The 15,891-nt window shown below is 39.9% G+C and overlaps 1 protein-coding gene across 1 annotated transcript in view; it reads left to right on the top strand.

Annotated features, from left to right (window-relative positions):
- The window catches only part of brsk2b (BR serine/threonine kinase 2b), a 96,731-nt gene that overhangs the window by 57,205 nt on the left and 23,635 nt on the right, over positions 1–15,891 (top strand). The window contains exons 4-6 of the mRNA XM_030766100.1: positions 6,572–6,657; positions 7,632–7,772; positions 12,928–13,044. Of these exons, the coding sequence (XP_030621960.1) occupies positions 6,572–6,657; positions 7,632–7,772; positions 12,928–13,044 (344 nt within the window). The remainder of the gene's footprint in view (positions 1–6,571; positions 6,658–7,631; positions 7,773–12,927; positions 13,045–15,891) is intronic.

Genomic DNA, 15,891 nt, shown 5'->3' with positions numbered 1-15,891 from the left:
CATTCCCCATGTCCTTTGTGTTCTTAGGACTGAATACCACACACACACACACACACACACATATATATATATATATATATATATATATATATATATATATGTGTGTGTGTGTGTGTGTGTTGGAGCTTTGATCTCTCCTGTAGGAATTAACAGGTGACAGAATGTTTGTATGTAAGTGTGTATTGATAAAGTGGCTACATACAGGTTTAGAGACACTGTTTGACATTACTGCTGTGTCAGAGTGTGTGTATTTCTGTGTGTCTGAGAATGTATATGTCTGTTTGTGTGAGAGCACTGCTATGAGTTCTCCTGTTATCCTGACTCATTGAATGATCCGTGTAAGCGATGTTTTAATACAGAGAATCTGAAGAGGCCTTTGCCCTGAAGATAAGACTTGGTGAACACATCTGAATCCATGTTGGTCAGGAACTAGAGACTACTGACAAACTATGTGTTGAAGGGTTGTTCTAGAGAGCCAACCTGGACACCTATGTCTAAATCACTGTGCACTCTTTCTCACAGGCACTGGAGCAGTGTGTACCGACTGTGTAAATTCCTAGCAGGGTGAGAATATGGAGATGGGGAAGGCTTTGAAAGTGGTGGAAGTAGACAAAGTTTGTTTTTCCCAAACAACATTACTCTCAGATCTCAGGGCTGAGAGATGTAGTTTGTCTCAGAGGTCTCTAAGCCAAAATTCAACCATGTAAGACAGCCCCAAGACATACACATGCACACACAGACACACACACACACACACACAGATAGAGAGAGAGAGAGAGAGAGAGTGAGAGTGAGAGAGAGAGAGAGAGAGAGAGAGAAATGAGGTCTCCTTGATAATTCTGTTTTGTCTATTCAAGCTTTGCTCTCATTTTGTTTCTTATGCCAAACTGAGACTGACTCATTTATTAAGGGTTCAGGTGGCATAGCAGGGATGTGTTTGAGGTGAACTGCTCAATAAATAAGCTGCAAAAAATCCATTATTTTTACACAAATCGGGTTGCATACATTTTAATTGGTGATATTATCCTGCTTTGACATTGGGTCCATAATAAGGAAAACTTTTGACCAAATCCACTTCAAACTTCTTCGGTAGAAATTTTCTTCGGTAGACATACTCCTTTTTCCATCATGTGTGTAAATTAATACACTGTGTCTTCTCTTCATGGGACAGTTACCCAGAGCTGCGTGTCGAGGGATGTTATTGAGCCATGCTTTTTTTTTTTTTTTTTGCTTTTTTTTTCCTGCTCCCGTGAACGTTCCCTCTCCAAAAAGCCTCTCCCCACCCGTCGCCCGAGCACCATCTCCGTCTTATTTCTAATCCCAATTTTTGCAATGGCACGCATGCTAATCACACACCCCAAAATGGATTTCCTAAAGCAATCCAGGGCAGAAATGCAACTGCTTCATTATAAATATTCAGTTCCTCTGATATGTTCGCATGTCCTTGATGAATATTTGCTTATTCACTCCCACCCCCGTGGCTCTTATTTGAGGGTTAGAGGAAGCAGAACATTTGCCAAACTCAAGGAACAGCATGGGTCAAGAAGCAGCTTGCCAGTGAGTGATATGCACAAAACCTGGAGCGTGAAAAACCTCATTTGCAGGGAAAGATGCGTTTATCTCGCAAACCCAGACGAATGCATGGACAGAAACTGACAGGAAAGGCACTCGGAACATTTTTGCGCAGTTTGGAGTTTAGGCTAAAATCTGTGGCTTGGATCTGTTTGATGTCAGCATCGCAGGTTGAACAGGTCATGTTTCTTCAGATGGGAAACGTTTGTTGCGATGAGATGTCGAGAAGTGTTGTCTGTAGCAATTTCAGAGATTATCTATATCGCCACACTTAACCTCGACCGGTCAAACACACTTTGAGGACAGATATCTGTGGATTAGATATAGGGGAGAGATTTTTGAATGCCCTTTGCGAACATACATTGTGAGTGAACGAGTTTTTGTGAGACGAACTTGCTCAAGACATCCCCTTGTGTGTATTAGGGGACACTGCTGAAGAGCTTAGAGCAAATTCAGATCAAATGAAGCATGGGTTTGCTATTTAATGTGTTGACGTTTGAAACAGTTGGTCGCTTTCTTGTGATAAAGGTTCATTTTCAGCATTTTTTTTTTTTTTTATTAATTGTCATTAGTCATTATGATGCCATGGCTTTGAATCTCCATTTTGTTTATCATATGTGCCTTACAAAAAGTCTAGATATACTTTCGGAGCTAGGCTGCCAACACACCTCTCCCTAATCCTTTTTCTACACCATACAGTCCTTCCCTTTTCCCTCTGACTCTCACCCTGCCTCTAATCTGATGTTTTATCTGAGAAGACTCCATTACTTCAGTTCTCAGCTCTTTCTCCATGCGCTGAGACAACTGCTTCCAATCTTTTTTTTCGTTGAACTTAATTAAGTCGAAATCTACAGCAGATCTCAGGTTGACAGTACACACAACACTAGCCTTCTTTACTGAAGGATGTTTCATCTGGCCTTCCTTCTTTTAATTCTTTCATTCAGTCTGTAATTCTTGTTTTGTTGTCCACTGATTGTGATAATGGGCAGTCTTTGCACACTGTTACGTACAGGAGCTTCTGTGGGGCAGCTGATACATAGTGCTTTTCGCTTTTTCTCTTTCTTAATGTTTTTTTGAACCTTAAAATGGTCTGATTTAATGTTTGTGAAATGGAAATCCCCCACGTACATATTTCATACTTACATGCACTGGTTGCTTGGTTAAAATGGCCATTCTGTTCTTCATTGTACAAACCTACACTACTTTCTTTTCACCCACTGCTGCGGGCTGTGTGTGTATGTGCGTGTGTGTGTGTGTGTGTCTGTGTGTGTGTGTGTGTGTGTGTGTGTGTGTGTGTGTGTGTGAGCTGGCTGTCTTTACTTGTCAGAGGGGATTCTCTTACCATGACTATGGCTGTCATTTTTTTTTTATTCTAGTTAAGTAATTAAACTTAAAGGAGGGAGACCAGCACTGTTCTCTCTCTCTCTCTCTCTCTCTCTCTCTCTCTCTCTTTCTCTCTCTCTCTGTTGTGTTTTGGCATGTGTGATGTTGAACTTAGTCAGTTTATATAGTCTTGGCTATAAGTAATTTCCAATGCAAATTAAAATAACTTACAGGCAGCACACAAAAATTTGCACATGCTACAACCTGACCTTGTAGTTTCATGGCAAAGGCAGGGTCTGGGAGGGTTCAAACATTCTTCCCGAGGGAAATCAGTCTCCAGATAATCACAGTTTGAGAGCTACTGTTACACTGATCATCATTATTAAACATTGAATCTTAATGAGAAAGGGCAGTGAGGTGAATATAATCCACCCGGTTCTAATGGGAGAGATCCAGTCTACTGCCTTGGTGGTATCTGCACACATAATCCAAGGCCGGTTTTTGTGTGTGTGAGTGTTGGTGAGAGATTAAGTCTGTTTATTTTGCTGAATCCTGACAAATTTTATGAATGTGAAAAAGAATATCAGTATCTGAATTTAAACCTGGTGCGCATGTTTGATTTAGTGTCCTCCACAGTGAAAGATAAAACCCATATCTAGACTGTACATGGTCCATTGATATGGGCATTCTGTAGTAGTCAGTGATATACCCTCATGTCTCAGGTCATGCACAGTTTCTCACTCTCTCTCTCTCTCTCTCTCTCTCTCTCTCTCTCTCTGTCTATATCTCTTCTTTCTCTATCTTTGTCTCTTTTTTCTCTCTCCAGCACACACATACACACTTTCTCTCTGTCTCTCAGAGAGAACATAGCTGCCTTATTGATTGTAGCAGTTGCTTCACTATTTCTTACTCATTCTGCTCTACTCATTCATATAGTAAAGGTCATATATCCCCAGGGCTGAGTTTGGCATCACATATCCCAGTATTAGAACATGACAAAGCAATTTTGACATGAGGCAAGAGCTGTCAAGAGAAACAAATCAATGTGAAAAGAGATGCCATCTTAGAGCCCATTAATTTTCAATCTCATCTGACTACTGAGTACTTTTTGTGTGCATTGAGTGTCTAGTAGTAAAATTAATGTTCATCTATTCATGTAGATGAACTTGTTATGACCATGGGAAAGAGAAGAAGCAAGACTGAGACTGTGACCATTGTGAATCTCTTTCTCTGTCTCTCTGTTGATTAGCAGCACTCAAACAATCATCTTTTCATGGACTTAATAAGAATCATTAATGTAGTCTTAATCTTTGAAGAGAGCTTTAAAAGAGCAAACATCCTTTTCTTAATATTTCCTAACAAATGGACTTTAGTGCCCTCAATGAAACAAAGAAAATGAAAAGAAAATATTTTATGAGATGCATTTGATGAGTCAAACTGAGGAGAGAAGTGTTTTTGTAATTTATTGATGGGGTGTTGTGGGGTGTGGGTGACAGAACCTTTGAAGAGCCTGTGCTTTGAAATGACAACCTGCTGTTGCTTCGCTTCGGTTTTTCGGAGAGTTGCATTGTGGAAGTAGGGCACAGTGTGTGTAAGGATGGAGAAGACGTGAGATTTTCTGTCTATGATTAAACATGCATGAGACTCACCTACTCCTCACTGACAGTCTGAGTACATAGCCTTACTGTCCCCTACCTCATACAGCGGAAGACAGGACATTTCTGGTAAAAATCCTGACCTAGAGGAGTGCCAGTTTTTTTTTTTACCCTCTCCCTCCCTGGTTTCTCTCTTTTTTCTTTCGTTCACTACCACTCGTCCTTCCATCGGCGTTTGTCTACATCAATTACACCAACCTCTCTCTCTTTTTTCCCTCTACCCGTTCCTCTCTCTCTCTCTCTCTCTCTCTCTCTCTGTTTCTTTCTCCACAAAAGAACAAAGTATATGCTGGTAACAGTCTGTAGTCTAAGTGAAAAAGAGGGCAAAGTCTTTGGGCAAAATAAGCTGTTTTACAAATTTCCCATGCTTAATGAAAAGTTCTCCAACTGTGTAGAAGCACACAGTGTCATTTTACTATTCAAAACAGAGTGCTGATCAGTCTTAATGTGTAGCTGTTCCTGTATCAAGCTTTGTACAGTAGCTTCCATTAGCAGAGGATTATCCTTATTAGCTACACCCCTATACACACAGATAATGAAGTCTAATTACCTTCGATGTGCACCCAAAGCTGTTAGAGAGGGCATTTGACAGAACAGGAGGAACTAGAGCTTCTTAAATCGATCTGAGGAGGTTACAAAGTATTCTTTTTACTGATCTTAAGAAGCACTGATTCAAGGCTGTGCTGAGTTTTTGCTTCAAGTACATTTGCTTAACTGCTCTTTCAAAGACTACATTATTGCTTGACATGACAACGTGTAAGCCTGTGACAGAAGCCCTTACAAATGCAACTACAAAGTGTGACCATAGTGATATCTGTATGACAGTAAGCTGGTGTTTAAGATAGTGAGAGTTTAAACATTACTTCCCTGATACCTGAGCACTAAAGCACTGGTTGACACTGAGGCGTTTAGGGGTTCAAGTCCAGCTCTTGGCCACCTCTGTTACACAACACTCTGTCCCAAACACTATATGCTCCTCACACCTCGTACCCCTTTGTATCTGCACAGTTGTTTAGTCTGCTGACATGAGATTTTTGTGAATAGTCCACTTAAATGTTAAGCCTTAGCCTTATTTTATATCATTGTACTGGCTTTGTGATAGAACTGACAGTGTTTAGGTCACTAAAGGTCACTATCCTTGTGAAAAGAACAAATGTACAACCGCAGAGACACTGATGTTCTTCCTTCAGAGGAGATATTAATATCTCACTGATCGAATCATTTTGGCGTGCTGAACATCTGTGGATCAAGCATTTCTAATGTCTGGTTTAATTGTGATTTTCTTTTGATTAAAATCTGATTTCTGATATCTGATCTGATTTTTCATTTGCTTTCTCTTTCTTTTCTTTTCTTTTTTTTTTGGTCAGTGAATTTGGACCCCTCTTCAAGTACAGATATGTGAGCACAAGCTAAAATGTTGGTTTTGTTTATTTTTCTTCTGCCAAGCTTTTTGATTAAAGAGCCTGCCTCTTAATGAGAGAGTGTGAGTAATAATTAGACGTGGCTGACTGGGTTAATGTTAGTTTATGGTTTGTCTGTTCTTGTCACTTCCTGCGGATAAAGCACCATATGTCCAACACCGTTAAACTGCTGCTCTCCTCCTCTGGTTCTTTCCAGAAATATCCATCACTTGTTCTTTTTGGGCCTCAGATATGGTCTTGATGCTATTTTGTGGTATAAAAGCAGCAGCAGTGGAACTGCTCTCCAAGACATGGGCTCAAATAAAACAAAAATAGCTTAGCACTGGTTAAAAATTTAACACCTGCTTGCACAGTGGATGTATTTTGAAAAACAATACACAAATAATGATAAAAAAAAAACTATTGTAGCACTCTACTGTGCCTTTAACGTTCTACATAGGTGTTATACAATCCGTTGTTATAATAATAATCGCGCAGGGTAATTAAATGGTTGAACATAACATGAGATGTGATACTTATTTGTGTGAGGATTTTTTTTTGTCACTGTGATTGTGGTAATTCACTGAATTTCTCTCTTTCTTTCCCTCTCATTCTGTGCAGGTGGAGAGAGAAATAGCTATTCTGAAGCTCATTGAACACCCTCATGTACTGAAGTTGCACGATGTCTATGAAAATAAGAAATATTTGTGAGTATACCCCTCAAGGCTTGCTTTTTTTTTTTTTTTTTAATGCTCACACCCTCAGTTGACACTCACTGACCTCCATATGTGATGAGACAGAATGGTTCTGTGACAAACTCATAAATGATCTAAACAGTCTTATGCATGACTTATTAGGTATGTGTTCACCGGTATGACGTATAATGTCACCATAGCGACATAAAACAGAGAGGGTAAAACAAGAAATCCAGTTACGAAGCTTTACACCGAAACCAGCAGCAGCCGAACCCTGTAAAATGTCTCAGCAGTGGTTTCTAACCTGGTCATTTGCCTGTGTAGCAGTGTGGGAGATACTGCCTGCCACACAGAGAGCTCCTGATATTAGTTCCCTGTTGGATTTCCTCTCTCTGTCTTGCTCCAGTGGCTTAATGTAGTTTTCAATAATTGATAAAGGCGCCACTGTAGAGGCAGCAGCAGAATTTGTTTTCTTAATATTCTGATGACACAGACAAATGGCCCGTACATGTTTTTCTCAGAACGTTTTGCACTCACAAATCAAGTACGAAGCCATCCCTAATTTGAACAGCTCTGACAGGTAATCGCATGAGAAAATCCTTTAATCGGTTAATAAATCAAAAGGTTTTAGAGAGCGTGTGTGTGTGTGTGTGTGTGTGTGTGTGTGTGTGTGTGTGTGTGTGTGTGTGTGTGTGAATGAAATGGACACAGGAGATTAAGCCCTCACAGTTGCACACTGTAGAGGAAAATATGCCCTGAATTACGTATAGCAGTGAGTTGATGTTAGTCAGTGGAGGAGTATTTTTGTCTTCAGTTTCTTTCGTGCAACCCTCCTCTCCATTTAGAACATAGTCCTGTCAACCGTTTTTGTGTGATGGTGAGTGAACAAAAAAAAACTAAAGCAAACCATTAAAAAGAACCTTTTGAGGGACTGCTCTTCATCATGGTCTGTGAGTCATTTGTATTTCTCTTTCTCTGCTTTGCAGATATTTGGTTCTTGAGCATGTATCTGGAGGTGAGCTGTTTGACTACCTGGTTAAAAAAGGCAGATTAACACCCAAAGAGGCCAGAAAGTTCTTCAGACAAATCATCTCGGCTTTGGACTTCTGCCACAGTCACTCAATATGGTGAGCATGCTTCAGCTGTCTGCTACACAACTGCTTTTCTCCTGTAAGACACTGGCAATTACAGCCTTGTGCTTGTGTTCACCTATCCACCTATTGTCTAGTCATTAATGCTGTGTATGAAATTTCATTTATATAACACTTTTTGGAGCAGACATCATCAGGAAGCAGCTTGTCAGGCTTGAGACCCTGGCGAGCACGCCTGGAAACCACAGTGACAAAGGAAAGCCTCCCGGAGGCTAGGAATGAAAAAGAAACCTTGAGATGAAGTAAGACTTAGAAGGGCTCCTCTGCCTGAGACTGGACAGTTAGAGAAGAGAATTTGAATAGTATGTCTGTTTTAGTAAAGAAAGGGACAAAAGGAATGAAAGAGTATGATATGTTCCTGTAAAATACACCTCGTATCCCCTGTCCCATAATTCCTAGTTCCATAGTGCTGTAAAAGTAAGAATGTTCCAGAGTGATTATTGAGAACACATTTAAATGTTTATGAAATCGTGTCATTGGCACCTCTGGTATGGTTCATATTGTGAGGCAAATGTTCTAATGCGTGCTGAAAGGATGTGGAAGGCTATACAATAAAATGTGTATGGATATAGGGAATAACACTGAAAAAAAAAATCCAAGAATGGCATGTATTACATACAGAATATGGCATACATTAAATAGTCTTTCATTTAGTGGTTTGTCCATGATTGGAATGCATAAAATGAAGAACTTACTCAATGAAAAAAAACTTGTCCGCTGGCTGTTTTGTTCTGTATGTGAAAGTGTTGCCCATGCATGGAGTAAATCACTTCCAGCAAATGATGAGAGAAATGCGTAATATCTTTTTGATGAGAGATCCTTACTTGCAAATCTTTTTTTTTTTTTTAATTTCTTTCTTTTTTTCTTTTTTTTTTTTGTTTGCTAGGCGTATTCTGGCAGGTCTGAGACAGATAGCCAGCCTCCAGTGTACACTGTGAAAGTACAAAATCCATCATGCAGAAATATCCCCCAGTCTTTCTCTTCTCCTTGACAGAACAGAAAAACAAGTTGCAATTCTCTCCATCTGCTCTCTCTCTCTCTTTCTCTCTCTCTCTCTCTCTTTCTCTCTCTCTCGCTCACTCTCTCTCTCTCTCTCTCTCTCTCACTCTCTCTCTCTCCAAACTTTCAAGCCCAGAGGGTCTCAATTAACAGCACAACAGGAAAGAGAGAGTGATCAAGAAGAACAGAATGGCACTTTCATTTCTTACACGACAGAGCGTGTTAGTACCGAATTTTATGCTGAGTCTTTGACTCGGGAGTATATTCAAATGTATATTGAGTCATTACGTCGTTAAATATAATACATTTGTCTGAATCTTCTCGGGCAAAGGGGAGGTTATGCCAATTTGTAACATGGCCTTTAGGATTTATGTTCAAATTTATGTATTTATATACATAAAAAACACACTTAGGGTTTTTTTTTTCTGTCTCTGTATCTTATTTACTTAATGGTTCCTTAGAGGGATGCTGTGTAATGTCTCCATCAGTTTCCAATGTGTTCCTTAATGTTCAGTCCTCTGACATTTTTACATGTGAAAGTATCCTTCTATCTTTCATTAACTTTGGGTTTTAGAACCATAAACATTGATTATTCGGTCTGTGTTTCCATCACTGAGAACCTGTTCATGCATATGCCAGCATCCTCTTCTTATGTTAATATGCTAATGCGCTAAACGCTCTGCCATTAGCACAATATTTGCATCTGTTTGCTATTCACATCACTGGCCGTGAGATTCAGTCATTCGCATCCCATATTTCAAACCCAGGCTTCACAGTCTTAATGGACAGTTAGGTCTTACAGTATTGTGAGTGCACAGGGATGGAGATGTCTAAACAAACAGCAGCACAGGGGAGCCATTCTTCTTTCTTTACTCCTGTGTTACATCTGTCTTTTTTCTCACGGCCCTGAAACCTTTGGCAAATGTGGGGCCATTGTTAGCCGTACATCAACATTGCATCTAAAAGGCTAAGTTCCGGTTTATGATTGTAGTACAGCCCACAGCAATGAGAGTGGAGGAGTCTCTGTTCATCCCACAGCCTTTCAGAGAGATGCGAAAGCAGCCTGTCAGAACAATCATCTCCCCCTTTCATCACTGACGCACTGACGTAGTAGAAGACAGGTCAAACCAGACCTGGCATCATTAGAGAGAGAGAGAAAGAGAGAGAGAGGGGGCGGGGGGTCTGAAGTTAAAAGCTGTACTTGTAACCCGAAAGGCTGCATAAGATGGATCTCTTTTGCAGGTTTTCATTTAAAACTATATGGCTTTTCCAACATTATCTCTCGAGACTCCAGAATAGATCAGCGATCATATCATATGATTATAGCCACGACTGAAGTCCCCAATTTTAAATCTGTGTGTCAGATCTTTGCTATTTGGATTCTGATGACTCACACAGTTAACTAACTCAGATTTTATGGTGATTATGCACTACAGGCTGTTTTTCCCAACCAGATAAAATCAGCACACAAGGTCCAGAAGGAACTGTTACACATCAGGGACCATCAAAAATGACTTTGTTTTGATCTGTGTTTACTGTTCAGATTCTGATGACTCACACAGTTAACTAACTCAGATATTGTACACACTACATGCTAACTTTTTTGCCAACCAGATAAATTCACCATATAAGGTCCAGAAGAAACTGTTACCCAGCAGGAATCACCAAAAATGACTTTGTTTTGCTCTGATGACCTGTTCCTGCCCTTGACTAGGTCATTACTGTCTCATGAACCAAAAAGTAATTCAGTAATTCAGTGGTAAAGTGAAGAGGTGTCATCCCTCATTAATGTTTGTGTTAGAAGCCTCATGGTACAAATGCTGAAAGAAAGCCTTTCTTCTTGGCTCTCTCAGCTAAATGAGGCTGTGGTTATTGACTCGGAGCTTCACTAGTGGTCAGAATCCCCAGTAACCAAACAGTGTGCTAATATGTGGATAAAGACAGGTTAAATTGGTCCGTCAGAACTCACTGTGAGCAGAGAGTGTGGAGAGGGAACCTGAAGGTCACACTTCAAGTTCCTTGAAAAAGAACATTCACAAATAAATGAAGAAAAAATATGGTCGTCCAAGTAACACTGGTTTTAGTTTTGCCCTTATATATTCCTCCCATGTCTGTGTGAAGTTAAGTGTAACAGTGCCCCATTCTCTAGTTCCATTTATTCATTTGCAGTTCTATCAATCAGCTTCTAGCTGATGGCATATCAGAGATAGAGATTAAGTCAATGCACATTTTCTAGTCATTTATAGCTATCGAGAGGGATAAGCACAGTCTGCCTTCAGCTTGATAAAATATAAATATTGAATCAAGGAACTGGGTTCAAGTTCTGATCTTCTAAGGACTGTTCCTGAATTCACAGCATCTCCAAGCTCTTTCATGGATGAAAGTCGGAGGGAATTGAAGGCAATTTCCTCACACCTCACAACAGGTCATGTAAAGAGACAACCTTTATGTGTAGTTCTTAATCTGAATACATAAGAGTCAAATCAAAAAGGTTGGTAGAAATGGCAGATTCCCCCTGAGCAGCTTCCTCAGTTGTCTGAAAGGAAGAGGATGGAGAGCTGTCTGATGTGCTTCTTAAGATTTGAAAGTTAATCAGGGGCAGTGGTTGCTGATTTTCCTGCAGCCAGGAGTCTTACTGTGCAGAGATTTCTTAGCAGTTTTGAAGTGCCCCTTATAGAGGGAGTGAGTACTGTTGAACTGATACTTGTGAAGTTAGCTTAGAAGTGAGAGAAATAGTCGTATCAAGAACAGTTGGTTGTTGAGAAACCACACGTCAGTTATCGCTTGGGGACTATGTTTATGCTGTTGCTATGAATGTGTCCAATTAGTTATGAATATATGTCATAACAGGACACAGGTATGTGATTGTGGATCTTTGCAGAAATTTCATGGAAAAAAAGAGAGAAAAAGATAGCGGTAGACATGGTTGTTGTGTCATGTGCCAGAACCTCTTACATGGTCAGCTTGTGATCTGTTGCCTTTTGAAAGATCATGTTTGAAGCGTAGGAGATTGTGTTTGATCTTTTCAGCCTAAAATGATCTTTTGTTCCTCAATCACCGATCGGTTATGGGTGGAAAAACTTCAAAGTATCTCCCTCTTGAGACAGACTCAAACAGCTGTAAGATTTTATCAGTAGAACAGAGGATGAAAAAAGATATGAGAGAACAGACGTGATGCTGGTACTGTTTTAGAGACTGACACTTGGATCCAACTGTTGTTCTTCTCATCAAGGGAGATGCACATTTTAATACACTGAAAAGTTAATACGCTAAACTTATCAACTGAAGCATACATGTAGAAGCAGGAATGCTTGGTTTTTGATTTGATAAATTATTTAAAAATGACCTTGCTTTCCGGTCAGTTAACTTTAATAAGCACTACTAAATAAACAGCAATGGAAATTCTTCAAATCCTGACTAGATAAATTACTAACCAGAGGAATACAGGACAATGCTCCTGCAACACTTAGTACACTTGCCTTGGGAGTGGTTAACAGTGGTGTTTTTCTGCTTTGTTTTGTTAACTTGTTGAATCAGTAGCTACCTTGATTTAAAAAAATGCTGAACAAGATTGAAACAGTTTCCCCCACTGATAACCAGCAACATTTTGCCAGGTAGTTTCTTGAAACTTGTTTTTCTCTTCCTTGCTATTCTACTTGCAAAATGTCCTTTCCACATATTTGTATAAATGTCAACTCCAAATATGCACAAAAGCAACCAGAGCTGTGAGCATTGTGTTAGTTGTTCTTTGTCATCATCGTGTTGAATGTACAGAGAATGTGCAAATGACTCAAATCTTGTAGAATGTGCAAGGTGCTATTTATATAACCTAGAAGCCATTGTGCCACAGCAAAATGTTTGGACACCAGGACTTGTAAAAACTCTAAAAACAAACTCAACTGTGTGTGTGTTTTGTTGTGTTTTTTTTTTTTGTTTTTTAATGTTCAAATCAAAACTTACTGTCATGTGAATTTGTCCCACTTAATGAATCTACTACATGGTGCCTCCATGCTGCTTTTGAAAGTAAAATAGAGAGTATGTTACCACCAGAGTACAGTGTATGATTGGCTGTTTGTTTGTGAGTTTGAGAAGCATCAGACCTGTCTGACGTTTACTTTCTCTTCTAACTCAGTCACAGAGACCTGAAGCCTGAAAACCTTCTGTTGGATGAAAAGAACAACATAAGGATAGCAGACTTTGGAATGGCTTCTCTGCAGGTTGGAGACAGTCTCTTAGAGACCAGCTGTGGGTGAGTTATCCTCCTGTAATAAAATCAAAGATCTACACTTGAGGAAAGCATTTTCAAAAACATTTTACGTCCCGATTGGACAATGGTTCAGAAAGAACGTGTTTATCCGTTTTGGCACTGAACCCTTAAGCAGTGAATACACAGTGTTCCATAGGTGTGCATTGAAAAAGAAGCTGTTAGATGCTTGGAACTGTGAGAAAAAGCCATCCTCACATTGTGCATGAATAACATCAGGAAGATAAATGTTTGTTTCCTTTAGTTTAGTTGATGTAGACTGAGACGTTGTATAGCCATAGCATAACTGTCCTCCCTCATTGAAAGCCTCCTCCTGAGGTGTTTGGACAGATAGCTTTGGCCAGCAGCATGTCGGAGTGATCTTTAAGATAGGAGGAGCTACTGGTGGACAACATGGCAGATAAAGCAGATTTAAAGCTGTGCTTATCTGCAGGCATCAGGGGGAAGAGCTTGGATACCAGCTCAATATGGCTATTGAGATAAGAGAGAAACACAGACTCAGTCAATGGACACCGTTGGACCATTCGCTACTGCATTTTATTTAAAGACCATGTTACTTACTCTCCAAATGTTTTTATGCTTCATTTTCATTTTTACTGAAATTTAAAATTGAGCCTGACTTAATACTGGTTCTGTCTGAAACTAAAGAAATCACTGCACAAAGACCAAAGACATTTCTTGTCTCTGTGTAAAGAGATTGTTTTGCGTTTTTGTGTCCTTTGTGTTGTATTTGATGGGCCAGGGGGAGGTGAGCCAAATATGGGGCACATATGGTGTGATTACTGAGCGTTTTATCGTCATGATTCCTCTGTTTGATCCAAGACAGTATGGGATAAACTCCCGACAAATATCAGAGATCAGAGAACCTTCAAATCCTAAAACATTCAAAAAGTGGTATTACTAAATAATAAAAAATACGAACGTTAATTAAATGTCAGTTTTATCGCCCGCTGCCAACGACAAGCACTCCAAATACAGCCAATGTTCTGTGATATCCAGCATCAAAATTCTGTGCACTTTTCCCTGATAAAGTTGACCTCTGTGAGGATGTTATTAGAAAGCGCGAGGTTGAGCGGTCAACTGCCGTTGAGTGAACAGTTTAAAGGTGGCTCTGATCACCTATCCTAAGTTCTGGTAACCTTAATCTCTCTTCTGCTGTTGCTTGATAGTCACCAGCCCCAGCATTAGTGTGGCTGGGTATTACCATGTCAGTGGCAAACTATGGTTATTGATGGCTCCCCCTTGCCTGGCTAGCTCATTCCTAAGCACAGATATGACAGTTTTTAATTAAACACATTCGTCTTTTGCCTCCTCGCTGGCTGTCTGCGTGACACAAATATATTCTGTTTACCACGGTTAATGGCCTTGAATTCAATCTGGGAGCAGCAGACCTCTCACACCTATGCAATAGAGGAAGGACTAGCAAAGGATCTCTCACTCTTTCCCTGGATTCATGTGTTCATCTTATATCGATCTGAGGCTCAATTTGCACTCAGAATATGGATTTTGCTCATTTCTGAAACCTTCAGCATTCCTGAAGAGTCCTTACCACATTTCAGAGGTCTACAGAGACACGCAGTTGGAAGACAGCAAAAGTAAAGCCGTGGGGGCGGATAACTCTGCACAGAAACATAAAATGGACTTGCTGAGATTCTGTTTTATAAATATTTTGCATTTAACAATTCAGATAGAGACCTTGGGACCTGTTGAACCTCCTCCATCACTGATATGATGAATCACTTATCTCTGGACCACAGGTACAGATAAAGTTCCGTTACGGATGGTCTGCCTCTACAGATAGTTGTAGTGTTTTGAGGTTACATTGCATAGTGGTAGGCTGAAAGAAATATAATGATGCCAGCAAGGAAAACAGTTATGCAGTTGTTTTCCCACTGGGGTTCAGACTTTTGGCCTGGATATGTATTCTGTCCTGGCTGGCAGTACGGATGTAGGAGAGGATGCTAACTAGATGTTTGTGGATCTACGTTTTGATGTCTTCAGTGTTATGCCCACATGCTTCAGTGAGTTTGGCTGTTTTGATCATTCAGATGGCTTTCGGAGACTTCTGAAAGCCCCACTTGGCTGTCCCCCTCCCACTATTAATCCTACCATGTATCCCCACAACACAGGACAGTCTGGGAAGAATCTCACTTCATGAGAGCTGCGTGGTATTTTTACATTTTTTTTTCTTCTAAGGGCACGTCAGTGTGAAACTCATGAATTACGGGCTTGTTTATCCGATCAGAAAGTCTGCTTTTTAAATTATGTTGACCAAACACATCGACTGAATGATGTTTTGCTACTGGTGAGAAAGAGAGCAAACCAGGGTGTTCATGTCTTGGTCACAAAAAAAGGACCAGAACATTGGTCAAAAGGCAGCCAAATCGGCTTGCAGCACCGTGTACTGGCAACAGTGAAATCCAGCAACAGAAACACTCCAAGATTAATGTAACTCCAGGGGTCCCTAAAAAATTAAAGATACAGAGAACAAAAGACGGATCAGGGCATGAAAAGATTATATCAGAATTTATACATATTTGATTTTAGTGTGAAAAATATTTATTTCTGAAGTGATGGTGAATTTTAGAGTTAACATCTTTCATATAAAAACTCCATTGGCATGCAGAGATAAATAAATGAAATTTTCAAATATCATTATCTCCCCATTGTTGTGGTCTGGCAACCTAATATGATATTACTACTTGTTCTGAAAATTAGATGTTTTTTGAATAAACTTTGTGGGATTGTAAGTTAGAAAGGGTGAGACTGAATTACAAAGAGAGAGAGAGGGAGACAGAGAGAGAGAGCGGTGGCGGGGGGGGGGGGTATTAT

The sequence above is a fragment of the Chanos chanos genome, chromosome 2, assembly GCF_902362185.1.
Source record: "Chanos chanos chromosome 2, fChaCha1.1, whole genome shotgun sequence".
Classification (NCBI taxonomy): domain Eukaryota; kingdom Metazoa; phylum Chordata; class Actinopteri; order Gonorynchiformes; family Chanidae; genus Chanos; species Chanos chanos.
The sequence above is the reverse complement of the archived record's forward strand: the minus strand, read 5'-3'. Positions and strand labels throughout refer to the sequence as shown.